This window comes from Melospiza melodia, chromosome 21 (genome assembly GCF_035770615.1).
Source record: "Melospiza melodia melodia isolate bMelMel2 chromosome 21, bMelMel2.pri, whole genome shotgun sequence".
Classification (NCBI taxonomy): domain Eukaryota; kingdom Metazoa; phylum Chordata; class Aves; order Passeriformes; family Passerellidae; genus Melospiza; species Melospiza melodia.
The window spans coordinates 3588815-3615023 of NC_086214.1; the positions used below are offsets into that span (position 1 = coordinate 3588815).

A 26209-nucleotide genomic window follows, 5' to 3' on the forward strand; every position below is an offset into this window, starting at 1 on the left:
AAAGGAAACACATGAGGTAGCTGAAAATCACAGAGCTTGGGAAGAACAATGCAGACCCTGGGGCAGAGTTGCTGGTGGGAACAGGGGTCACTGAGCTGGGCAGGCACCACTGGGGCAGGAGCAGCACTGGGGTACAGGCAGTTTTGGCGTTTGTGCTGCTGAACAATGTAGGACTGAGGACTGCTCAGGATAGAAGAACAGTGGAAGCTTTGGAAGGAAAGATGCAGGAATGTAGAAGAGGGTGTGGAAAGAGCTGGAGGGGGAAACAGGCAAACAAGACTAGATCTTGGAGGAGGAAAACACCACTAAAATTTAAAAAATGCTGAACTCGATAGGCTGGGCCAGGGATACACCTGGAGCCAAGACCTGCCAGCCAACTCTGTGTCAGGCTCAGGGGACAGCTTAGCCGGGGGACACTGTCAAAGCAGGGTAATGACTACTTGTTTTGCAGAAGAGTGAAGGAACCGGGGAGGGGGAGATCCTTATGGTGCATCCAAGCTCCAGTACCATGTTCCCAGCAGCATTTTGTCTGCCCCATCTTTTCCTCTGCCACATCTTGCTCAGCCAGGATTCAGGAGAGATGGATACACACATGAGCCAGAAAACAGTTTATACCATGTGCAAGATGGAACAAAATTATCTTTAAGGTCCTTTTCAAACCTTGCATTATGTGAGTCTGTGAGATGGGGGTGCCCAGGCAGATTCTGACAGACCCCAGCTGCAGGGTCCAGCAGGGTCACCCAGATGCCATCAAGGTGTATGGGATAATGAGGGAAGAGAACAGAGCCCAGCACTCTGCCAGCAAACGAGCACTGCTATCCATCTCTGCAATGGTTTTAAGCATAATTAATTTCAGCAGCCTGCTTGCCAGCTGACTCTGCTGTTTGCATTAATGACAGTGAGATCGGAGTTTCAAGGGGAACACAATGACGGTGAAGGAAGCAGAGGCAGGAGCAGGAGTTTCGCAGCTCATCTCCCCTCTCCTCCCGGGGCTGGGGCAGCCGGTGGCACCAGGCGGCAGCAGCACACCGGGCACGGTCCCCTGCCAGCTCCGCGTCGGGCTCGGAAGGAGCAGAGCCTGGCGGAGGCGCTGCCATCCCCGCACGGATCCTTCCCTTCCCACCCCAGCCGGCCCCAGGCACCGCAGACAGGGACAGAGCCCTCGGCCTTTTCCACGGGGGCGCTGGAGGAGCCGCGGGCCGAGAGAGCGCTGCTGCCCCCGTGCCATGCCCACCTACAGGCCTTCCATCCCAAGCTGCCAGAGAAGGAATTAAAAGCCAAGGCCCCAAGCTGAACTCCATAACCAAGGGACTGACAGAGACAGGAAGCACAGCTTTGGCAAACATTTTCAAAGTTCCCTGTAATTCCAGCCTGTTGTTCTCCAGCTTTGTTTGCTTTTCTTTAAAAAAGCAGTTGGGACATCTCAAGGCTTTATTCAAGTGCAAACAATTGCCTGGTCCCTACCCAAAGCAGTGCAGCCGGACCCATCGAAGCTGCCATCCAGGCTGCCCCTGCTCCCGGCGTCCTGCGGCTCGGCAGGGAGGGAGGGATGGGCCGGCCGGGTTTCCCCTCACGCTGCCCTGGCCCTCCCTCCCTCCACACCGGGCACTGGCTCCCCCTGCTCCCGGCGTCCTGCGGCTCGGCAGGGAGGGATGTGCAGGCTCACACGCAGGGATGTGGCAGCCGGGGCTCCCCCTCACGCTGCCCTGGCCCTCCCTGCACACCCTGCACTGGCTCCCCCTGCTCCCGGCGTCCTACGGCTCGGCAGGGAGGGAGGGATGGGCAGGCCGGGGCCCCCTCACGCTGCCCTGGCCCTCCCTCCCTGCACACCCTGCACTGGCTCCCCCTGCTCCCGGCGTCCTGCGGCTCGGCAGGGAGGGACGTGCAGGCTCACATGCAGGGATGTGCAGGCCGGGCTCCCCCTCACGCTAGCCTGGCCCTCACTCCACAGCGGGCACCGACTGCAGCTCAGCCTCTGCAAGGAAGCGGCAACAGCTTCAAGGAAACGGTGCCTGCACTGCCGTGGTCACATCCCAAATCGCCAGGCCAGAGAAGTGCAGTCTAAACTGGTCTTTATGCAAACACTCGGTTCTCATTATGCACACGGACAATTCAACTTTAACTCCCATCAGCCTGGGGAGTCTCTGACAGCCACAGTTTTTTCTGAAAGGCAATCTTTGTGACTGCAGAAAAAAACTGAGATATGTGGCCAAACACACCAAAAGGCTCTGAAATCCAAAGACAGAGTCCTGAAGCGTGCCACTTTCCCTCCCTACCCCACTACAGCTCAGGGCTTTTCCAAGCACCCATGTCTAACACCCTGGCAATCAACATGTGGGTACTTTAAAATAATTTCAACCAAACAGCAGCAACACAATGTCAGCCCTGTTATTATTACAACAAATGTAACTATTATTATTTTTTACATGTGCATAAACACACCCGTGTGGCATTACTTTAGGAGTCCTAAGGTTTCTGAGGCAGGTTCCTGCAGCCAGAGGGCAGGATGGATGGGGGGAACCAGGTAAAGGGCAGTCAGGACACCTCTGGCATTCAAAGTGGTGCCTGCCTGCAAGGATCTGGAATCTCCCCTGGGACAGTCAATAGAAACAGTGTCTGAAAGCAGAAAATCCTGCTTTTACTGCAGGTGATCACAGTAACACTGCTGTGATTCACAGTCCTGTGACAGCCACACTCAGGTCCGGCTGAGGCTCCTCAGCTCTGGAAGCTCATGTTGCTGGCTGGAGGCAGACCCCAGGCCAGAGCTCCAGTGCCACCATTCACCACAGGCAAAATTTCTAGGAAAGCCTGTGTTCTCCAAGGGTAGTTTTCTTCCATAGCAATAAAATGAAGCATCTTTTAGTAACCCACATAAACACATATGTGAAAAAGCTGTGACCGAAACCATCAGCAGGTCTGAGAGGACAAGGAAGCATCAGGATTTATTCTCTTGACTCACCCGGACCAAGCCCAGTTTCCCCAGCAGCCTCCTCACAAGGGACAAGGAGGATCCTGTGCCAGGCCCTGCAGCACTTGACCCTTGAAACGTGGCTGGGAACACACAGCTCTGCTGAACACCCCTCCCCACTCCTGGGGGAAAGCCAGTTCCTCCCCAAAACTTGCAATAATTGTGCCATCACAGGAAGAACCTCTCGAACAGAGCAATGAACATCTGCTCAGGGCTTCTACCATCAAGCTACAGAAGACCACAAGAAGAGATGAAAACCCTTGAGAGTTATTAATAAGCTAAGAGCTCACTTTCAATTGCATGTCCAACCTGAGCATGGTCAGAGCTGTTTGCTCCCATGGAAACCCTGAGTTTGCAGGCACTGTCTCCTGATGGTTTGTTATGTCTACAGCCTGAACATCCTCCTTCCCAAGGAACCTTCTCAGGGTTTTGTGTTGCCACAGCTGCTCTTCACAACCAGGCAATGAGCTCAAACTCGGAAACTTGGCCTTCATGAAGCTTTTCTGGAGGTGGCATCCCTCCCAAAACCAAGCAAAACCTCACCTGGTGTTTAACAACTCCCCTTTCCCACCCCAAGCCCCCAAAGTTTAAGAAGGTTAAATCAGAGCCTTTGGTCTTCAATTTCCAAGTATCTGGAGCCTTTCAAAACTGGTTTGCACTTCAGCAATGGAAAATCCCATGGAGGTAGTGCCTTGCACACTGACCTACTTTCATTAATAACCTCACCTCAAAGGATGTAGGCAGGTCAGCAAGTTCAGCTGAGCTTAAGTGCTCCCATCTCGTGCTCTCTCTAAGCACGAGCTTAACTGCTTCTAAAAACAGCCCTGGCCACGCCGGCTGCTGCACAGGCACTCACAGAAAGGGAAATCCCCAGCCAATTGATACAGGGGAAGAGAAGGCAATTTGATATATATAGCAAGTGCCCAGCTTATCTAGCAGCAAGAGCTGCTCAAATTCACACACGCTGTCCCTTCCCTGCTTCCAGCAGCATGAGGGATGAAGGTGGCCACATGCTGAGCTCAGTACTGAGAGGACCAGAGGATTTAGTCTCATCTGCTGCAACTCACAGAGGGAACAGAGCCTCAGATTTCTTCCCCTTCATAATTGACTATAATAAAACTCATTAAGGATCAAATTCCTACCTCTACAAGGTTTAGGACAAGACTGCAATGCATCAGACTTTATCTAACCCAAAGACAAATCTCAGGAAGCACTGGGATTTTCATCATCTTTGCCCAAACACAGTTCCCTTCCTCCTGACAGTGCATCACTGACATGCACTGATGGAACCCCACAATCACCACCAACACCAGTGGCAGCTCTATCAGCAATTCCAGCTGAATCCAGGCTTTCCCCAGCGCTGTGTTTGGACTCCAGCCCCACAGCTTCTGGAGAACAGGCAGAATGGAAAGCTGGGGCTGCAGCACTCAGTGAAACATCCCAGCTCCTATTGCTCCAGTATGAAGCCTTTGCTGTAGGGAGGAACAGGAGTGGCAGCACAGGGGCAGTGGGATCCTACCCACTGGGCTGCTGCTCCCCAGGGAATTCCAAGGAGGAACTGGCTGCTCATTCCAGCTTCGGTTTTGAGTGCTTTGTCATTAGTAAAACATGCTGAAAATGTGACTTCCTCTGCCATGAGGCCTATTGAACCTTTTCACAGAAGTCTAAGGAACTTCCTCTTGTATTTCAATAAAAGACAAGCTCACAGGAAGAACAGTTCCTCTCATGCTTCTGGGAATTCCTCTAGTAAAAACACCTATTGAAGAAGGAACAACACAGTGGAACAAAGAGAAAGGGAGGTGGGGGATTCACTTGTCCATAAGTCTGTAGTTTATTATAAAACAAAACTATTAATCCACTTCACAGCACAGAACCACTTTTACTTCCTCTTTTGCCTCATTTAGCAATGGCAACAAAAGCTTTCTGCAGAGTTTCCTAATGACCTAAATCTGCACAGAACCTCTGCATTCAAGAGCTTCACATTAAAAAATAATCTCAATTTGATCTCCTTGCTGAACAAAACTGGCTCTGTCTAGGATCATCTTAGCCAGATCCAAAGGTGCTTAGCTACCCACTTTGGTTTGGAAATGCAGACATGAGACAGCAGAGAGGGATCCATCTGCTCACTGGCATGCTGGGAAGAGTGGCACTCCCTGGAGAGCCCTGACAGATTAACTCTGCAATTCCAGAAAGGGGAAAGAGCAAAGAACAGGGTAAGGAAGATATAACCTCGAGGCAGCCCAAGGAAGTGCAAAGGACAGCAGGGAGGGATATGAATCTCTCACTGGCACATCCAGCCCTGGCATCCACTTCCCATGGATCTGCCTCCAGCCTGTGCTGGCTGCCTGCCGGTACCATGGCATTCCCTCTGGCTGCAATATGGCTCCAGGCTGCCCTGTAACAAGCACAGTACCTTGGATGCTGGGAGCCACTGGCTCCCCGAGGAACACTCAGGGGTATGAGTCAGCCAGAGGCACCAGAAAGGACGTGACCAATTTTTCAGGCCCATTCATTCAGTTCTTCTAATCATGTATTGTCTCAAAGTCCTGCAGAGGTTTCTGTGCAGCCCCTGCTCCTCCCTACATCCATCAAATCTCAGCCTGAGGCAGCTCTACTAATTATCCCTTCCTGCACCAAGACTCATTCCTCACCTCCAGCAAGCAGCAAAGCTCCTCTCCAACACAGTTCTTTGTGCTCCCAATCAGCTGTGGGAGACAAAGGATCTGCTCTTCCAGGGCGATAATCCCCAGTATCACCACATCACACAGAAACAGCCAGCATCCCCGTGGAAGGTTTATGGCAGAGATGAACTGTGCCCAGGTCACCCCTTTGAAAGACGCTGCCCCAAACACCCCCCGTTGTTCTCACCGGGCACGGTGGACAACCACTCCAAGGATCCCAGGGGCAGGAGGAGCAGAAGTGGAGCTGTCACAAAGCAAAGCTGCTGCAGCAACAGCTCTGCTGAAGGGACCACTGCCTCGGCCCTGAGGGATGGTGCAATCCAGCAAAGATGCAGGGAATGCCTGGGACACACCCTCGGGGATTTCTGCACCCCCCTCCAGTGCCTGGGAGTCTCCCACAGCCCCTTCCCTCACCACAGCAGTTCTAAAGAAAAGATCCTCTATTCTTGTCATTATGTGCCCTTTAGGATGCACCACAGGTTCAACATCCCCTAGCAAACAGGGACTTCACAGCACAAACCAGCAGTTCTCCTTGGAAATCAAGGGACTTTCTCTTCCCACAGGCAGCTATTTCCAAACACGAACGCTCAGGGCACAGCAATAACAAACATTCAGAGGCCAATGCAATTTCACCTGAGTTGAGAGGCAGCAAGGCCCTGAGCAGGGCAGCAGTGAGGGAGCTGGAGTGCAAAGAGGAAGGAAATGGTTATCCTGGGTATGATAAAGCTCCCTCAACATAGTAACAAAATTACTTTATAAAGGCACTGTACCCTGTGAGCTGTAGCATCAACCAAGGCTGGCAGTGTCAGAGCTGGCATCAGTACCAAAATTCCCAATCAGCTGCTTACCAATCAGCTCAGCTAGGTTACAGCTTCTTTGGGAAGAGCCACTGCTGACCTCAACTCATCCCTGCTCCTGCACATGGTGTTATTCCCTCTTTCTGCAGAAGGGAAAGGGGCAACAGGCAGAGCCCCTGGCACTCAGTGGAAACCAGGTCTAGAGGAGATGTTTCCTTGCTACAAGCAAGATGAGAATTCTCATTGCCCAGACTCCCTCTCACTGCACCCACTGCCCCTGGCTGGGTTTGCACACACTTCCACGGCCTCAAGGCATCACCTGTTTGTTAGAGAAGGGTGTAGACACAAGGAACCTTCTCTTCTTAGAGAAGCTACCCCTTCTGGTGAAGGGGTGGATATGAAAAGCACAAGCCAAGACTTCCTGATAACAAAATATTAAGCACTGGCACTTTCCAGGAGCAGCAGATCTTCCCTCCAGGTGATGAAGAGCCCAGTGCAGGTGAGACAGATACTTGCAGAGGACTGAGAAGAACCAGGCACATTGTTTAGGAGCACAAAGGATCCAAACACACAGAAGGAAAAGCTGATACCCCAGAAAGAAGAGCCAGAGTTAATCCCTCTGCAGCCACGCCACGGTCCATTGGGATTGGAGGAAATGGCTGCCCTGGAGCACAGACAGACAGACATCACACCAGAAGTCAGCAGCACTTCCCCAAGTCACAAGGGCCACAGCTTTTAAAAAATAAAGCAGCACTGAACTATAGCATCAAAGGAAACAAATCCCACATAGAGGGGACGTAGGTCTCGGGCTGTAAGAAACCCCGAAGCAGCACTGGAGAGGGAATGTATGGCTGAAAAGGCTCCAGACCTACCCAAGGGCACAGGAAAGTTGACAAGAGGACACAAACCATGAACTGTACTTCAGCACAGCCAGAGGGAAGTTTAATACCCCAGGTCACTGGGAATGTACCACAGACACAGCATCCTCAGTGGCACATAAAGCAGCCTGAAAAACAAGTCTCTAGTGTTTCCAGAGGAGCTCACCAACTCCCACTTCGCTGTGTTTCTTCCCACTAAACCTCCAAATACTCCACAGCTGTCCTTCCCCCATCCCAGCACACACACTGTCCTGGCACATACAGGCTGCTCCATCCCACATCCAACCTCAGTGTCCCTGGGCCCTGTGCCTGAAGAGACTCATTTCTACTGCCCCAAGCCTGAACTCCAGGGCAGCACAGGCTTTTTGGCCTGTGTCCAGATGCCATGGGCTTGCTCCAAAGTTTTCAGCAGGAACAGAACATTTTAGCCTTTGGGAAGTTCAGTCTGCCATTTGGGAAGGAAGGCAGAAGTGCCTCTGGCATGGGCACAGCTGCAGGCCTGACCTGGGGGAGGCAGGAAGGGGGTGCTGTCTGGCTGGAAAGCAGAAGTGAATACAAGCCCAAACGATGCTGACTGGGGTGAGAAGCAACAACTTCAGGGCTCCTCACATCCTCCTAAGGCTCCTCCTGAGCACCCCAGGTCACGAGGCACCTGCAGTGAAGCTGCCAGGTGGTGCTGGCAGCCAAGCTGAGCTGCAGGAAGCACGGGCATGAGCCAGGCTCCAGGCTGGCAGCCTGCCATGCTCTCCCAGGGCACCCTCAGTGAGACCTTCTCCAAACTGGGTGTAGGTGCCCATAAATGAGACACTAAACAGGACAGCACTGCTCTCGTTCCCATTAGAACAGTGAAACAGATCCCACCTGGCTCACACTGCTGTCCCTGAGTGCTGTGTGCCAGTCATGCTCCTGCTATAAGGAGACTTCTGCTGAGTCCTTTGAAAGATTGAAAAAAAAAATTATTGCAAATCCAGGCAGCACAGTTGAAACAACAGAGACAACTGAATAGATTCATGCTGGATTGCCACAAGGCACTCATCCACTTGGGGGAAGCTATCTTCTTCAACAAGTTTCCAGAATAAAACAAACCAACAAAACCCTGTGAAGTTTCCAGAAGGAACAATGCAAACTGCAACCCTCGCTGGCTTGGAGCGATCCCCAGCTTCAGCAGGGACCAGTAGGGAAAGGCTGGCAGAGCCCAAGCAATTGAACTGACTGTAGAACAGAAATGCTCTGAAGGTCCTTACCATAAAGCTGTCACTCACAGGCAGTGCCATGCCCAAGCACGTTCTGAGAACAATTCCACAATTCCATTTTGCAGTGAAGAACCGGTCAAGTTGGAAAAGGAACAAGGACTCCACTTCCCAGCCAGTGCTGTTCTGACAGCATGAAATGGCAGAAAGCTGAGCTCCAGAGAATACCCCACTGCAATTCTGGGCTTAAGTTCAGCTACAAGACTTTGCCCCCGAGCAGATAAGTTGTGAGCCATGTCTACCTCTGTCCCTGCTGCAGGCACAGGCTCCTCTGAAGCAGGGAGGAGCTGGCAGTGGTCAGCAGCCTCAGCAAGAGTCGCCAGATTTGGCTCTTGCTCCATCTCAGACAGAGGTACCCAACATGTCGCCTGTCCTTTTTTATCAGAACATTCCCATCTATCTTATTTCTAGCAAACCCCATTCCCAAGGCTTAGGAAATCCACAATCCTAACTGCCATCCCTCCTGTCAGTGCTGTGCCTGTCTCTGTGGCAGGATCAGACCCACACCCCTGCCAGAGACAGCACAGTGCTTCTGTCCCCCAGGAAATAATGTTGGCAAAAGCAGAACTCTGTCCTGCATGGCCGGGTCAGCCGACCATCCTGGGTGTGCAGGGCCTGGGATCAGCTCTATCTCACAGCTGCTGAGCAAACACTCCACCTAGAAGTGAAGCAACAGGATCCACGAGGGAAGGGAGATCAGGAATGCTCTCCACCAGAGACTAAAGGGAATAAAGCGCCTAAAAAGCTCACAACATAAAAGGAAAGCTCTGAGGCCAGAAACTTGATACATGTTGAAACAGAATATACTGACACATAACTCTCCTCTCTTGGGATAGGCCCTGGGGCAGGCTTCTCCCTCTTGAAGAAGAAATTTGAGGGCATCTCCCAGCTGAAAAACAGCAATACAAAGTAACAACAAAGGCCTTACTGCTGTTAAAAGCGGGAACTGTCGGATTAGTTCTGCTGGTGCTCTGTCCCACTGAAGTCACCTCTGTGTGGAAAGTCACCTCAGGCTGCTCCCAGACCCACACACACAGATCACTGCACAAGGACACTGCAAACACACCCCGTGAAAACCATGCCCACCCCACTGGGAAGAGGCAAACTAGGTATGTCAGAGGGACCAGAGGCTGCACATCAAACCTCAGCACGTGTGTCAGAATGTCTCAGCAGCCCAGCACTGACTAAACTAGAGAGAAAGAGAAGAAAGTTGGAAGGAAATAGGTAAGGGGGAATGTGCGCAGCTCAAAGAGGACTCCAAGAGCTCAGACTTTGATACAAGGGTGCCCCAGTAGCAGCACAGGTGCCCTGGCAGGAGCACAGGCTCATTTCAAACACGATTCAGGCACTGACCATGTCTCAGATCCATTTCAGCTCACACTCCCAGAAAACAGCCGGTTTCTAGAGCTGTGCCAGCACATCCAGCAGCACTGCTGCTGCCAGAGCCTCCCTGTCAGTCCCCCTCTGAGGCTCTGGCTGCAAAGCCAAAGCACCTTGCACCAGGGCAGCTCCTTCCACGTGGGAATTCACCATCCCCCTTTCCTTGGATTCAGCTCTGGGCCACAACGTGCAGATGCAGTTGTACTCACTGCTTTGGACAGAACAGGCACCAAACCACCCTGGAAAGTAGGCCTGAGCAGGCATTTGCTATTTATAAGCTAATCAGCTGATCTCTCCGGAGGGAAATCCTGCCCTTTGGGGCTGTTGGGAGTGTGTGGAACTGCGGGAATGTCAGGGAGGAACAGGAGGGAAGCGATTACACCGGCCCAGAGTGTGCTCCAAGTGAGCAGACAAAATTCCTCCCTGCTCCATCACAGCCCCACCATCCTCCTGAAGAACAGGCAGTGATTATGAGCAGGGATTAAAGTGTTATGTTAATTTGCTAAGAGCAAAGTAATTTTTTAAATAGCTCCCATCTCCATTCATCATTATCTAAAAAGGGCCCTGATCTAGTTCTGCAAAGAGCGACAAGTCTCACAGTAAGAGACCACTAGAAATCCAAAAACACACGGGAAACTGGCTGGCTGGAGCTGCCTTGGAAGGGAATGGTATCAGCTTTCATAACTCTTTGATAATTATTAATTCCTTGTGGGAGCATGTCCTGGAAAGTTGAGTATGATGTGCAAGTATGCAACACTGATTTCTTTCCTCCTGTTCACATTTCTCTCTCATAAAAATAACCTGGGTTAGATGACACTGCTGGATTTTCCTGTGAAACAATGCTCAGTCATTTCCAACACCACTGCACACACTCAGTGCAACCACACACACCACAAAACAATCTCAGTTCTCTCTACCCTCCTTTTTCCTCACCTACCAAAGTATTGCTGAGAACAACCCTCTCCCTCCACTGACAGCAGCCTCTGAAACAAACTGGAGACAGCAAAGAGGGATGGAAATAGCTCTGTCTCAAACAGCACAGACTAAAACAACATCTCTTGGAGGAGAGGGCCCAATTCCTAGAGCAATCCTCACCAACAGGGCAGACTGGAGTCCCCCAGGCCTGGCACCTCCTCCAGGTGAGCAGAGCCCAGCGAGACACGGGCACCAGGCTGAGGAAAGGCTGCTCACATCAGCCCTGTGCTCCCCAGCACTGCCACAAGGGACACTTTGAGAAGCCCCATGTAAACAAAAAACAAAAGCAGGCCAGTGCATATTTGGCAGATTGAGATCACAATAAAAAGCCAGCACAGCAGCATTCTCCAAAGTCTCTGTGGCCAGATCTGTCCCTAAAGCTTCCCTTGATTTGTTTTTTTTTTCCTTTTAGCTTGTTACAACCAAATCTGACAGGTAAATGACACTGTTGTTGAGACAGATGGGATGGACCCTGCCACAAAACACACAGCAGTTTGGGTTCCTCTGAGGAAATTGTCCCAGTCAAGGCTCTCTAAAAAAAATTAAACAGCCAGATAAACAGATTCCTGAGAATGCAGCAAAGAAAAGGGGAACTCAGATGTTCCTAGAAATGTATAAGTGAAACGTTTACATTTATTTCCCAGTTTACTTAGATGCCCATCTTCCAGCAAACCCCCTTAAGGACACCACAGCCACCTCACAGACCCCCAAGCAGAGCAGCCCCCAAACTCCTGGGACTGTGAGCCCAGCTGCTTTTATTAAAATAAAGAAAAACATGGAGCCTCCATGTAAAAGCTGGCAGCAAATACAAAGTCATCATGACTTAGGGAAGTTTGTGCTCAGGCTTGCATCTCAATCACCTAAAGATTTTGGATTCCATGTACATACCCTGACCAGCCAGACTGAATTCCCAGTCTCCAGCCTGTTCTGCACAAGCAGATGCAGACTGGCCAGATCTTCTCTCAAGTTCTTGCTGGAGAATGCAGATGGAGCTCTCTCAGCACCACACAGCAGCTTTTTTCACCTTTATCCCCACCTCATACATGTCCAAACTCTGCCCAGCTTTCCACCAGCTTTGAGCTACACACAGCCACCAAAGCTGAGCACAGCAGCTTTTGCACCAGCTTTTTTGTGGGATCTGAGTTAACACTCCCTCTCCTCCTCCTCATGAGGTACCAAAGACCCCCTCCAGCCTAGCTCCCTGTGTTCAATACATTCATGAACCCAGGCAAAAATTCCTGCTTCCCACTTCCCACAGGACAGATCCCACTTCTCCCTCCCTTGCTTCTCCGCTCCCATTTCAGACTCTTCCTGAAGAGTCTACTTCTTTGCTTTCTCTGGTAAAACATATGTGGTCTCCCCAAAGTCCAGTGCCAAACTATGCAGGCCAAAGTGTCAGATTCTCATTTCCCCCTTTTTACTCAGAACTCTGAGTTGCTCATGCAGTTTCTCAGCTTTTACCTGTCAGCTTCCTTCAAGTCATTGCCAAAATCACCATCAGGATCTTCAGAGACAGTTAACATAACATGCCCAATAATGTCCTAGGACCCTCATTTTACAATGGATTGTTTTGAGCTCATTCCACCAGTTAATTCAGAAGGAAATCCCAAAGGCATCACATTAGCTGTTTTAGGGAAAGCAATGTTTACAATACAGTTAGCTGAGGAGGTTCTAAATAAATGTCAAACCTGCATCACCATCTCCACACCAAACTTCAGCCAGCCACAGTTCCACACCAGCACAGAACCAGCACGGAGGGGAGGCACCTGCTCCGAACACGGCCGTGCGTGGCCTCCAGGGGGGCACCGAGCAAACCCCACCGCACGCGAAACAGAACCGGCTCCGAGCCGCTACTCCGGATCTCTGCGGCACAAGAATCTCCCACCCGCAGGCACTGCCAGGCGGGCTCTGCACGGCCCCGGCGCGGGGGGACGGGAGAGGCGGGCGAGCCGCGCCCGCAGCCCCGGCCCGGGAAGGGCTCAGGCCCCGCGGCAGGGCCGGCCCCAGCGGGAGCTCCGCGGCCCGGTCCTCGGTCTGACTGTGACCCCGCCTCCGCCCGCCGGCGGCACCACGGAAGCTCGGTGCAGCCCGGCCCGCAGGGCCGCCGCCGCCGCCTCAGCGCTGCTGCCACCGGGCGGTGCCGCCCCTCACGGACAGGCCCCGGGGAGGCCGCGCTCACCGGGCGGCGGGGAGAAGGAGCGGGGCCGCGGCGGGCGGCGGCCCGAGGAGCGGCGCTGGGCGCCAGGGCGGCGGGAGGGGAGCGGGGGCGGAGAGTCCCGGGCAGCCCCGGCCTCACCTGTCCCGGCGGGTCCCGCCCGGCTCCGGCCGCGCCGCTCCCGCCTCTGCCGCGTGCAGCTCCCGCCCGGCCCCCCCCGCCGGCCCGCGCAGCCCGACCAATCAGCGCCAGGCACCGCCGGCGCCATCGACCAATCAGCAGAGAGAACGCGTCCCCGCCCAGCGCCACCAGCCGCCAGGCCACGCCCACCCACACTCCCGCCAGGCCTATCCCGTGACACGAGAGGGGGCGGTGCCCGCCGCCCGACGGCCAATGAGAAATCACAGCGCGTCCCACCGCAGCCAATCGGCGGCCGCGCGGCGCCGCTCCTCAGACGGGGTGGGCGGGCGGCGGGAACGGGGGTGGCTGGGCCGGCCCGTCACGTGACCGCCCGCTGCCCGGGTCCCCCTCAGCCCCCGCGGGCTCCCGGCGCCTGGCGGAGCCCTCAGCCCCGCGGTGCCTGCAGCGCCCAGGAAACAGCATCGGTGCCTCGGCCGGGGCAGGGCGGCGCGGGGTCGCTGCCTCCGGGCCAGGCCTCGCGTTCTGTGGAAGCCCCCGAATAGTCAGGAGATCGTGAGGCCTCCCCGCTCTATGGCCCCACTCAGCCTCGGGCAGCTGCTGCTTCTCTCTGCCTGGCTGTGCCTCCCCCGGGGCTGGGTGGCCTCTGCCCCTCGCCTCGTCCCTGCGTTTCCCGATCTGTGTCGTTACTTGTGCCGTTCACATCCCCAGCCTGCCTGCGGTCAGGGAGCAATCTCAGGCTTCCTCACAGCCCGGGTTTTACCTTCCAGGACCCGCGGGCAGCATCACAGAGTAGCTGAAACGGGAAGGGCCCTGTGGAGATCACCCAGCCCAACCCCGCTGCCCACGCAGAGTCACCCAGAGCGGTGACAGGAACGCCTCTGGGTGCGTTTGGAATGTCTCCAGAGAGGGAGACCCCACGTCTGGGTGCCTTTGGAATGTCTCCAGAGAGGGAGACCCCACGGGCTCTCTGGGCACTGTTCCAGCGCTCCCAGCTCCCAGCACCGGGAGCTGCTGCCGGAGGCGGTGTCTCTGCAGCCTCTGGAAAAGATGAGCCTCAGACGGATCTGGAGGGTTTGGGGATGTGGACAAAGGGATGTTGGTCCTCGACAGAGAACAACCATCCCTGCCTGGTGCCAGCTGTGAGTGGGGCTGTCCCGGGCCTGCCTCTGGGAGGTGCAAAAGCACCTCTGCCTCCTTGTCCTGCAGATGTTGGATCTTTGCAAATGCATTGCTTTGGGCAATTTCCCCGGGAAAACTGTGTGGGAAAAGGGGGAGGTGAGTGATGGCAGGAAAAGCCTCTGGGCTGGAAAATGAAGAAGGGAGCAGCACCCTGGGTTGGCAATAGGGCCGGTGGAGCAGGTAGAGAGGTGATAGGGAGGAGGCAGCACCTGGAGGGAGCTAGGTGGTGGGGCAGTTGGAGCTATGGTGTGGGGCAGATGGTGCCATCCTGAAGAGGAGCTGCTCCAGAATGTGCAGAAAGAGTTTGTGGAGCATGTGAGCAACCCACTGATCTGTGGGATGCTGGACAACCTGCTGACCCAAGGGGTTCTGAGCCTCGGTCAGGTGGAAGAGGTTCAGGGTCAATGCAAGATGCACGTGGATAAGGCTTGGCTCTTCAAACACTGTGCTCCAGAAAGGGCACCAAGGCCAGCCAGATCTTCAGTGACAGCCTCAGGATGCTGGAGCAGCTGGGTGTGAGCTGGCTCAGGTGAGAGATGAAGGGCTGTGGTCTGCTCCTGGCCAGAGCCTGCAGTGGGATGCGGGAGCAGCCCTGGGGAGTGCCTGAGGCTCAAAGGCAAGGGGCAGTTGGGTATCACAGCCCCGAGACCCCTGTGCCACCCTGTGATGACAGAGCTCTGGGGGGTGGCTGTCCTCCCTGGGCTGAACAGGAGCCCCCAAGGGGCCCTACCCTGCATCAGCCCCTCTTGCCGCAGGCACTTCCCAGTGTAACTGAGGGGCTTTCTGCTTGCAGGGCCCTCTGCTGTGCCTTTCCTAACACTGAGGTGCCCCCTTAGCCCCCGCTGGCATCCAGGGCCAGCACTGGATCCAGCAGCACCCCCTGAGTGAGTACTGCGGCATCAGGGACAGAAGGAGCCCGCACGCTGCGGGCAGAGCGGGTGAGAGGAGGGCAGGAGCACAGCCCAGCCCCCTGATGGAGCAGGCATGGCTGACGGGAGGAGGGGTCTGCCGACCAAGGAGCAGGGCAAGAGATCACGGAATAAATGAGACTGGAAAAGACCTTTGAGGTCACTGATTGCAGCCTTTCCTGCAGGGAGCCCCACGAGCAGGGCAGACGGCAGTTCAGGACACCCGCACGTCCCTGCAGCAGCACCGGGGCCAGAGCTGTGTGACCGCCCTCCCTGCAGGCGGGGCTCCCACCCCATCCCACCCGCCCCGGCTCTGCTGCTCTCCCTCTCCTGCCAATTCCATCTCCCCCGCGAACCACTGCGGTGCAAACTGGCTTCTCCTGCTGGGTCTCAGATGGCTCCAGGCCATCGTGGCTGCTGGGAGAACAGGAAAGCAGAAGTTTGAAGAAAATATTCACATCACTTGTGTCTTCCCTAGGATGCCCTGTCCTATTTCCATGCTGTTGGCCAGATGGGCCAAATAGAATGATCTTGGAGAGGGTGCCCCAGTGTCCCGGTCTGGCACCCAGCATTAGTCACTGTTGCAGTGAGGGACGCCAGTGAAGTCACAGTGGACATCTGTCAGCCCAGATCCCGTGTCCCTCAGGTCACCAACAGGCTCTATTTCTACCCAATGCCTGACAGAGCAATTTTGAAGCCATGCCTGCAACAGCCACACAGAGGTCATCCTAAAGGTGGCGTTTGTGGTTCACTGCAGCTGTGCCACGGATCAGACATCCTGCTTGGAGCAGAGCTCGGCCAGGACAGGTCTGTTCTTGGCAGGCTCCTTGGGAGCAGGCTGTCAGCAAGGGCTCTGGTTTTGCATCTCTGGAGGCATCAGCAGCCTGACACTTGGCAGGCACAGAGCCCAGTGAGCTGGTGCAGCCCATGGCATCCCCTGTGCCACCAGACAGATGCCTGGACGTGCCCCTGGGATGTCTCTTGAATTCCCTGTGCCCTTCCCATGCAGAACAGAGCTGCTCTCATTTCTCCCTGCTGTCTCTCTCACCCCAGGTCCAACAATGCTTCCCTATGCTCCCTCCGCATTTGCCATCACAAGGATGGACTACAATGTAGCTCTACCTCTAGAAAGCTCTACCTCTGCTCAGGCCACTGATCTCCTGCCGTGGTGGGACTCTTCACCTTGCACCTTGTAGCTGCCTTCTGTCTGTGCCCCAAACCTGGTACCTGGCCAGCAGGAAGGAGTGGGGAGAAATCCCCCACAGATCCTGGGCTCCAGAGATTGTGGCTTAGTCCAAAGGTCTTGTGTGCTGATAGCTGGGGCCAGACCCCACCCCCAGCTGGCTGGTGGCACCCAAGGACCTCATTTCAGTAGCTTGTGACTCTGGAGCTTATTGGTCTGACATTCTTCACAGGAAAAAAGTAATACATAGAGAGCAAAAGTGTTTGAATTTGAGAGTAATATAGTAGAAAACTCAAGGCCAATGCAGCCCAGCTCCGGAGAGGAGAGGGAGAGGGAAAGGGACAAGAACAGCTCTGCAGAAACACAGCAAACCTCCAAAGCAGTCCCTGGTGTCTGCTCTGCTAGGCAACTACAGCCAGACCTGGAATAAAGCATCCTCAGTCTTCTGCCCTCCCTCCCTTTTGGGGCCTCCAAACAAGCCCAAATTAAGCAGACTCATCCCAGGGAGCAGCAGACACCTGGCTCTGGAGCAGCAGAAGCAGAGATGGTTAGTGTGTCTCCAGTTGTGACAGAGATAATTTGTCACCCCCATGGTCACTTCTGCCCTGTCCCTGGCTTTACCAGCTGTCCAATAAAGGGATTTTTGCAGCAGACACCCTGCTCCTCTGCCTCCAGCCCATGGTGGGTGGCTGTTACGCTGCCTCAGGGGGATGCACAGCAGGTGAGAGGGGAGAAATTGTCGGGAGCACAGGGATGAAGCAACACCTGCCTTTGGGACAGCCTGGGCAAACATGCTCCTTGCTCAGGAGGCGGATTCCCTCACTCCCCAATCTTCACGCTCCCCCAGGCATAGAGCAAAGTTGCAATTTCCCCTGGAAGCCAAGAAAGATCTTCAAACCTGTGTCTCACATGCACTGCTCCCACAGCTTGTCCCATTAGGGCCCAGTCCAGCTGTCAACTCCCACCAGCATCCCTGCTGCCAACTGAGAACCCCCTCCTATGCCCCCCACACATGCCCTGCCCACCATGGCCACATCCAACCCCTGCTCTGCCTTGGCATGGATTCAGCTTTATTGCACATTCTGCAAAGTCACAGCCAGATCCATGGGAGGGTCTGGCAGCAGGAAAACAAGAGAGCTCTCCTGCCCCTCTGTGTACCTGACACCCCTGTGCAGGCAGGACAGTCCTGAGCCACCGGTACCCCATTCCCTGAGAGGTGGCAGGAGATCTCAGCAGGATGCAGGTGCCTCTCTGCTCTGGCTGCAGGAGAATCAGGATGGGAGAAGGTCTTGCAGGCAGGATCAGACTGCAGTGAGGGCAGCCAGTCCCAGCTGAGCCCATCCTCAAAGCCTGAGCCCTGCATCACTGTCCAGAGCTCCTCGGGACCCACATGGTCCTTGCACAAACCCTGGTCCCCAGTGCTACAGCTGTGGCAGGAAATTGAGGACAGCAGTGATGAATTCTTCAAATTTATCCTGATGGACTATGTGGCCTGCACCTTTAATGTACTGGATCTCTGCCTTGGGGAAGAGACGTTCGATCTCTGGGTAGTCTCTGGAGCTGCAGGACAAGGGAACATGCCATGACCAGAGGTCCCTCCTGGTGTCTTCCCTCACCCTCCCCAAGCAGAGGATGATCCCAGATATGACTCCTTTCCTGCTGGGAAAGCCCAGGAGGTCCCCAGGTTCCCCCTTGCTCCAGTGTGTCGGTGTCACTGGCTGCTGGAGGAACAGCCCTTGCTCAGAACCTTCCTCATCCCACAGGCTCCTCCCACTCTTGGCAGCTGCAAAGAGCACAAAAGGTCAAACCACAGACCTGGAACCGCTTCTATCCAGTCTCACCTGATATAGGGCGAGTCGGACCCTCCCAAGAAGAGTGCAGGACCAGGATATGGCTTTTGGAACACAGGGAAGTTCATGAGATCTGTCAGGTGCCGGGAAATGGCCTCCAGGTTCACCCGCCACACGTAGCAGCCCTCCACCTCCACCAGGTTGGTGAGGAGGAACTGTCTCAGCTGTGGGAGCTGCCATGGAAGGGGATCATGCACTCTTCAGTAAGAGCAACAAAACAGGATGTCCTGACACCCTCCGTCCTCCCCATCTCCCACGGGATGTCCTACCTTGACCACGGGCTGCAGCTGGTCATCGGCCAGCTGGCGTGCTGCCGAGCGGGACAGCCCCGCCGGGACCTTCACCTCCTTCATGGCCGAGATGTAGGCAGAGAACTCGGACACGGGGGCTGTTGGGGCAGGACCAACGTCTACGGAGATGAGGCGCTCCACCAGGTCTGGCTGGAGACACAAGCAGGGGAGATCAGATGCCAGGACCTTCCAAGATCTCCCCAATGAGAGCGGGCACAGGGCTCCACTCCCAGTCAGATTCCCTGGAGGCTCTTTGCTCGCTCCTGTCTCAGTAGAGACCTCCATGTGCCCTTCCCAGAGCTGTCCTCAGCACAGATCTCCAAGCTCCCTCACAATCAGTGCTGGAGGGACAGGGCAAGCATGGCCTGATGGACATAGATTTGCTCCTGCAGCCTGCAGCCTGGCTTACACCACCCACCTAAAACAGACAAGTCCCTGTGGAGCTGGGGGCAAAGCCAGCCCCGGTGAACAGTCTCAGAAGGTGCTATCCCCTTCCTACAGCCCCCCCTGGAACTTCCTGAGCCTGTGACCCCACTCCCAGCCCCGTGCCTGCTGACCCGCTGCAAGGCCAGCGTCATGGCTGTCTTGCCCCCCATGCTGTGTCCCACGAGGATGCACTTGGTGATGCCCAGGCGGCTCAGGAGGTGCTGCACGTCCAGGCTCATCGCTTCATATGTCATCACGGGGCTGTGGGGGCTGCTGCCGTGGTTCCGGGCGTCCACTGTCAGCACCTGCCTGGGCAAGAGCAGCGTGTCAGCCCAGGCACTGCCCAACATGACCCTGACCCCTCCCTGTGTGCTGTGCCTCCCCCCACGCCCTGGGTCTCACCTTGCCGCTACCACGGCGCGCCAGTGTCTTGGCCACCGTCTGGAAGTTGCTGTGGCTACCAAAGAGCCCGTGGAGCAGGACGAGGGGTGGCCGATCCCTGTGACCTTCCACCTCCACGTGGGTCAGGGGCACTGCACTGCAGTGAGACAGGAATGGGGTATGGCCAGAGGTGCAGGGGGGAAGTGAGCCTTGCCCCTCTGCCCAGCTTTGGTGAGGCACATTTGGAGTGTTGTGTCGAGCCCTGGGCTCCTCAGGAAAAGGGAGACACAGAGCTCCTGGAGCGGGGCCAGCTCAGGCTGTGAGGATGAGGAGGGCCTGGAGCATCTCTGTGCCCAGCAAAGGCTGAGGGAGCTGGGGCTGCTCAGGCTGGAGAGGAGCCCCAGCTGAGAGGGGCCCTCAGGCCTGGCTGTCCCTGTGTGCAGGGAGGGGCAGAGCAGGGCCCAGGCTCTGCTCCAGGCCCAGCAGTGGCACCAGAGCCACGGGCAGGGCCTGAGCCCAGCACTGCCCCTGCCCAGGAGGCACAACTTGTGCCCTGGGCAGTGCCCAGCCCTGAGCAGGCTGCCCAGGGAGGGGCTGGAGTCTCCCTCAGCACTGGGGATCCTGCAGAGCCCTGTGCACACAATGCTGTGCCCTGTGCTCGGGGATGGCCCTGCCTGAGCACGGAGGCGCCACCAGGGACCCTCTGCGCCCCGCACAGCCTGTCCCGCTGGGACTGAGAGCGCGGCCCAGGCTGGGCCAAGGGCAGGCAGGGAAGGGGGCGTGGCCATGGGGAGGGGCCAAACCCGTCCACCACCCGTGTGGGGAACGGGGGTGCAAGGGGCGTGGTTTGAGGGAGGCGTGGCCAGCTCCCTCGTGGCGGCCACGCCCCTGCTCGCGGGATCCCCCCTCGGGACCCTTCCCGGGACCGCTCCCGCCGCCCCCGTCCCGCCCCGCGCGCAGCCGGGCCCTTACGTGGCCACGGAGCGGGCGGCAGCGGCGGCGGGCTGCGGGAGGGGCGGCGGGGCGGGGACGCGGAGCAGCCGGCGGAGCATCATGGCGGCGGCGGCGGCGGCGGCGGCGCGCGGGCCGTGACGCGACGTGCTCGAGTCGCCCCGCCCCGCCGGCGGCGGGCGCCCCCTCGCGGCAGGACGGCGGCAGCGCGCGCACGGGGAGGGTCACGGCGGGGCCGCTCCCGCCGCTGCTCCCGCGGGCCCCGGAGCGGGCAGCGGGCACGGGGGTTGGGGCTCGGGAAAGTGAGCCGGGCGGGGCGGGTCCCTGCGGGCGGCGGGGCTTCCGCACGGCCCTTCCGCCCGCTGTCGCCCGGAGGCACAGCGGGACCGGCGGGCTCGGCCCCGCACTCACCGCCCCCGGCCTCGCTTTCCCCAGGACCGGCCCCGCGCTCCTGCGGCGGCTCCTGCCCCTTTGTCCCTGGCCGCTGGAGCGTGGCGGCGGGCGGGAGGGAGCGGCCGAGCAGGGCGGCCTCGCCCCAGCGCGGCTCCCGGGCGAGGGAAGCGCCTCGCGGCCCCCCCGGCGGCCCCAGACTTTGGACTGCGGGCAGGGAGTGTCCCTGCGGCATCCAGCGGCTCCTCCGCTGCTTCCCGCCCCGACCGTTCCCGGAGAGCTGCCCCTGGAATGCGGGGGGACAACGGGTCTCCACCCCGAGCGGGGACGCCCGGCGCGCTGCGGCCGAGCCCTCTGTCCCCGGCCCGGTGCCACTCGAGTGCTGCCGTAGCAGGTGCCTTGGGTGGCTGGGCCGCCGTGTTCCCCCTCCCCGTGCCCACCTCGATCGTGCCGCACACCTCAAGGACACTCGGGTACCAAAACAGGACACGTTTATTGACAAATGTAACCGGTACAGACCACGCGTAACAGGGACAGACGGTGCCGGGCCAGCAGCGATGGGGGGACACAGCAGAGGGCCCCGTCCCCGTCCCGTCCTCATCCCGCCCCACCGGCATGGCAGGACCTCGCCGAGTGCCGCTTCTCCCGCCGACCCGAAACTGCCTCGTGTTTAACCGAAACTGTCTCTATTTACACAGCCCGGCCCTGACCCCGCAGCCGTCCCCGTCCCCTCCTTCGCGCCCCCCCCGCCCCGGCGCTGCCGCCCCCGGGCCCCACGGAGGGCGATGAGGGTCCCAGGGTGGGTGGGTGGGGTGGGGGATATCGAGGGGGGCCGGGGGACCCTGGGGGGGCTCAGACATAGTTCCTCTTGTCGTAGCTGGTGACGGCGGAGCGTGGGGCGGAGTAGGCCACCTTGCTTGTGGGGTACCTGTCGTCTTTGGGGGGGCAGGAGCAGCAGAGCAGGCCCCCCCCCAGCAGCAGGAGTGCGGAGGCCGCCCAGCCCACGTAGAGCGAGGTGCCCAGCTCCCGCTTCTGCGCTTCGATCACCAGTGGGTTGTAGAAATCCCGGATGATGGTGTTGGCCGACCAGCAGACAGGGATGAGGGTCAAGACGCCAGAGAGGAGGAAAATGACACCGGAGACGATGGTGATCTTGGCTTTGGTGCTCTCGTCCTCCACGCAGCGGGTGCACTGGGCGCCCACGATGGCCACCATTAAGCCCAGCACGGCCAAGATGATGGCCACAACCAGCAGGGCGCGGGCGGCTTGCAGGTCCTGAGGGAGCGCCAGCATGGAGTCGTAGACCTTGCACTGCATCTGCCCCGTGCTCTGCACCACGCAGTTCATCCACAGCCCTTCCCAGATGATCTGGGCCGTCACGATGTTGTTGCCGATGAAGGCCGACACCTTCCACATGGGCAACGCGCAGCAGATGATGCTGCACAACCAACCCAGCACGGACAAGGCCACGCCGCCGATCTCCAGCCCCATCGACATGGTGGACGGTTCAGTGACGCGCTCCAGGCGATGGCGGAGAAGAACCCACGGACCGAGACCGTCGCCACCACCCGCCGCCGCTCGCAGCCGGGGGATCGGCTTACACCTGTGCGCAGTGCTATTTATATGGGCTGGCCCCGGGGTGGGGTTTCGGTGCTGGCTGCTGGACGCTCCTCTCTGCTCCTCCGTCACCGTCACCTGTGTCCCACACCCTCCCCTTTGTTTGCAGAGATGGCGCCGGGTAACCAGAGAAGGGCGGGAGGAGGAGAAACGCCACCTGCCACGGCCATCGCCTGGTTTCGGCCGATGGGTATCAGGAAGCACTACCACCGTGCTCCTTCCCACCAAACCCTGTCTGGTGAACCTGGAAATCCCAAGGGTTCACCTTTCCCCCCTGGAGGAAATGTGGCAGGTCAGGGTTTGATTTCTGTAGTGTTGTCAGTGCTCACGTTTAACTGGGGTTCGGTGAGCGTTGGGCACCTTTGCATCACCGTGCAAAGTGCAACCCCTCCGCCATGCCGTGAGTTTGTGTCACCATTCCAGGGAACCTGTGGGTGCTCCTGGCCCTGCAGGAACCCCTTCAGCCTGGCCCCTCCTGTTCCCACCCTGCTGGGCCAGGAGCACAGTCAGAGATCCTCTGACTGACTGATAAATATCTTTACTCATCCTGCACAAGTCTTGTGACCTTGAAGGAAGCAGATAATGCACGTAACCAGCCCAGCAGCATCACCCTGACAACCTGAGCTGGCACCCGGCAAAGGGAAAAATATCCCAAGGCATGAGCAATCCCTTCAGACCTGGCAGCAACAGCCCCATGGCTGTGAGGTGCATGTTTCCCCCCCCAGCCTTGTATTCTGGGGGTAGTGCCAGTGCTTCCAGTCCCCCTCCCCCAGGAATGTGGTTGCTGGACACAGGCTTGCTCCTACCTGTTCCCTGCCTGCTCCAAAAATCTCCTCTACAACTTATTAACTACTCAAGAGCGCGGTGGGATGCTGGCAGCTGGCGCCGTGCAGTTGGGATGGGGGGAACCCTGCAATGCCTGGCTGTGCCCCACAGTGCCCTGATGTCCCACAGCCAGAGGGCTTGGGGTTGGGTGCCCCCAGAGTATGCCAACACCCCATAGCCAGAGGGGTGTATGTGGGTGCCACACAGTGCTCTGATACCCAGTATCTGGTGGGACACCTTCTATTGCCCTGCAGCACCCTGAACCCCATAGCCAGCGGGGTCACCCCACAGCACCCTGATACCCAATATATGTCTGGGTCAGCTGTTGTCACCCCGTGTCACCCCAGCACCCCATATCCACCCAGCTTGACCTCCAGCCCCGTGCAGCACCCCATGTCTGACCTCCACCACACTGTGACACTCCAATACCCCCATTTCCAGCCTCTGCCAACCACGGCATCCCAAAAATATCCTATACTTGGCTGGGTGAGCTTGTGCCACCCCACTGTACTGTGATCACCCCCTCGAGGACACCAAAATCCCCACAGCCAGCCGGGGGTACCCGGGGCAGACCCAGCCCGTGCAAGCCGCCCCCAGGGTTCCGTGCCCTTGCTGGGGGCACTGGGGGTCCCGGCCCTCGGGGGCACCTCGGGCTGGGTGTGCACGGTGCGGGGCTGCCACGGGGCCGGGCTGCCAGCGGCCAGCACAGGGGGCCGGGCTGCCCAGGGGCCCACCCACGGGTGCAGGCAGGGGAGGGTCTGCAGCCACGGGGGGCGGGAGTGCGCACACGGGCAGCTGGACACACACAGACAGACACACAGACAGGTACACACACACACAGACAGACACACAGACAGGTACAGACACACAGACACACAGGTACAGACACACACAGACAGGTACAGACACACACAGACACACCGACAGGTACAGACACACAGACACACAGGTACAGACACACACAGACACACAGACAGGTACAGACACACAGACAGACACACAGGCAGACACACAGACACACAGACAGACACACAGACAGGTACAGACACACACAGACAAACACAGGTGCAGACACACACAGACAGACACACAGATACAGACACACAGACACACAGACAGGTACAGACACACACAGACACACAGACACACAGGCAGACACACAGACATGCAGACACAGACAGGTACAGACACAGAGACACACAGACAGACACACAGACAGGTACAGACACACACACACACACAGAGACACACAGACAGGTACAGACTCACAGGTACAGGCACACAGACAGGTACAGGCACACAGAGACACGGGTGCAGGCAGAGACAGGTACAGGCACAGACACAAAAACACAGGTGCATAGGTGAACACACACACACACACAAACACACACAGGTGCAGGCACACACACACACACACACACACACACAGAGACACACACACACAGGTGCAGGCACACACACACACACACACACACACACACAGACACACACACACAGGTGCAGGCACACACACACACACACACACACACACACACACACACACACAGAGGTGCAGGCACACACACATACACACACACACACACACCACAAACACACAGGTGCAGGCACAGACACACACACAGACACAGAGACAGACAGACAGACACACACACCACAAACACACAGGTGCAGGCACACATACACACACACACACACACACACACACACACGCACACACACACAGGTTCAGGCACACACACACACACACCCACACACACACACACACACGCACACACACACACACACACCCTCTGCTGGCAGCAGCGCCCCGGCATGCAGCTGCGCACAGAAACACATGGACACAGACACACAGCGACAGACTCGGACACACAGACACGTGGAGACAGACAGACACACGGACAGATTCACAGACACACAGACTCACAGACACATAGATTCAGAGACACACAGACAGACAGACTCAGACTCACACAGACAGACACTGACGCAGAAGCAGAGGCGAACAGGCAGTGGTACAGGTGCACTCACACACACCCTGCCCCAGTGCACATGAGGCTGTGGGCAGGGTTCTCCTGGCAGGGCTCTGGGCCAGGAGGGGACCCCAGGCAGGGCTGGGGTATAAGGAAGGAGGGTTGGCACCCCAGACAGGGCTGTGGGGCACAGAAATAGGGGCAGGGCTATACCCCCAAGTCTGTGGAACAATGGGAATACTCAATAGCAGGGCATGGGGCAGGGAAGATAACCCACATAGGAGTGGGAGATAGGAGAGAGGGATACCTCTGGATAGGGATATGGGACAGGGAAGATATTCTAGGTAGGGCTATGGGGCAGGGGAAGAGTGGGATACTCAAGGCAGGTGTATGGGATAGGAGCTACTGGGGCAGAGCTGGGGTGGGACAGGGCAGTGGAACACCACAGCCCCCGAGCCTGCAATCAGAGCCCCACACGCGGCGTCCCCACTTTGTCATCCCAAATTGCCCAAACTACAGGCTGTGCCCGCTGCCGTGCCGGCCTGGGGCAGCTGCCGCCGCCTGACTCACGACGGAGGAAGGGGCAAATCACCGGGGTTTCGGGGTGCTGGCCACCCCCGGCAGGGCACATTCTTGTGGTGAGCAAACCAGTTCACTGGTGTTTACTGAGGAGCTGAGCAGGACCAGCGTCCCTGGGGGATTCCTGAGAGCACCCCCATCCCAAGCACTGCATCTCCCTCCCCAGCGCAGTCCCTCTGCACTTCCACACAGCTGGGGAGGGACGAGGAGTATCCAAGTCCCTCGGGATGGGGACAAAGTGTGGTGGCTGCAAGAACTCTGTGGTGACACGGGGACAGGTTTTCTCCGCTGTGATGCAGAGACCGCGAACAAATGTCAGACTCAAAGGTCACGGCAGCATCACCGGTTTGGTGGCCTCAATGGAAGGACACCTGCGGTGACAGGGGGGCACCCACTGCAGCATCCCCCATCCCCGCACCCGCAGCACCCGGGGGT

The 26209-nt window shown here is 57.3% G+C and overlaps 3 protein-coding genes across 8 annotated transcripts in view; all 3 read right to left on the bottom strand.

Moving 5' to 3' along the window:
• MTMR4 (myotubularin related protein 4) overlaps positions 1-13270 on the bottom strand; it is a 56938-nt gene extending 43668 nt beyond the window's left edge. For 2 of the 5 annotated variants that reach the window (XM_063174200.1, XM_063174201.1), the window contains exon 1: positions 12618-12782. The gene's annotated coding sequence lies outside the window, so the exon portion shown is untranslated. Of the gene's footprint in view, positions 1-8568; positions 8668-12617; positions 12783-13225 lie in introns of those variants that run through there. The other 3 variants (XM_063174199.1, XM_063174198.1, XM_063174202.1) reach the window with 3 other exon arrangements.
• Positions 13271-17544: 4274 nt separating this feature from the next.
• On the bottom strand, positions 17545-20493 carry ABHD11 (abhydrolase domain containing 11). 2 transcript variants are annotated; one of them, XM_063173962.1, is made up of 6 exons: positions 20415-20493; positions 19464-19599; positions 19193-19366; positions 18615-18785; positions 18337-18518; positions 17545-18055 (listed from the first exon to the last, which is right to left on the bottom strand). In XM_063173962.1, exons 3-6 carry the CDS (start codon positions 19313-19315, stop codon positions 17917-17919), a joined length of 615 nt encoding a protein of 204 aa, XP_063030032.1. In that variant the 5' UTR covers positions 19316-19366; positions 19464-19599; positions 20415-20493; the 3' UTR covers positions 17545-17916. The 2 variants fall into 2 exon arrangements, with proteins under 2 accessions (XP_063030032.1, XP_063030031.1); XM_063173961.1 differs by lacking the exon at positions 20415-20493 and having other exon boundaries at positions 19193-19370; positions 19464-19584.
• A 1108-nt stretch (positions 20494-21601) lies between these two features.
• CLDN3 (claudin 3) lies at positions 21602-22381 on the bottom strand. The gene has a single exon (XM_063173723.1). It carries the CDS (start codon positions 22278-22280, stop codon positions 21636-21638), a length of 645 nt encoding a protein of 214 aa, XP_063029793.1. The 5' UTR covers positions 22281-22381; the 3' UTR covers positions 21602-21635.
• Positions 22382-26209: the final 3828 nt, after the last annotated feature.

Bases quoted from the DNA above. Each gene is read 5' to 3' on its own strand.
- CLDN3 (XM_063173723.1), bottom strand. From the start codon at position 22,280: ATGTCGATGGGGCTGGAGATCGGCGGCGTGGCCTTGTCCGTGCTGGGT.
- ABHD11 (XM_063173962.1), bottom strand. From the start codon at position 19,315: ATGACATATGAAGCGATGAGCCTGGACGTGCAGCACCTCCTGAGCCGC. The intron at 18,519-18,614 runs GTAGGACATCCC...CTTCCATGGCAG, and splicing joins AGCTGCAGCCCGTGGTCAAG to CTCCCACAGCTGAGACAGTT. The intron at 18,056-18,336 runs GTGAGACTGGAT...CTTGTCCTGCAG, and splicing joins TCCGACTCGCCCTATATCAG to CTCCAGAGACTACCCAGAGA.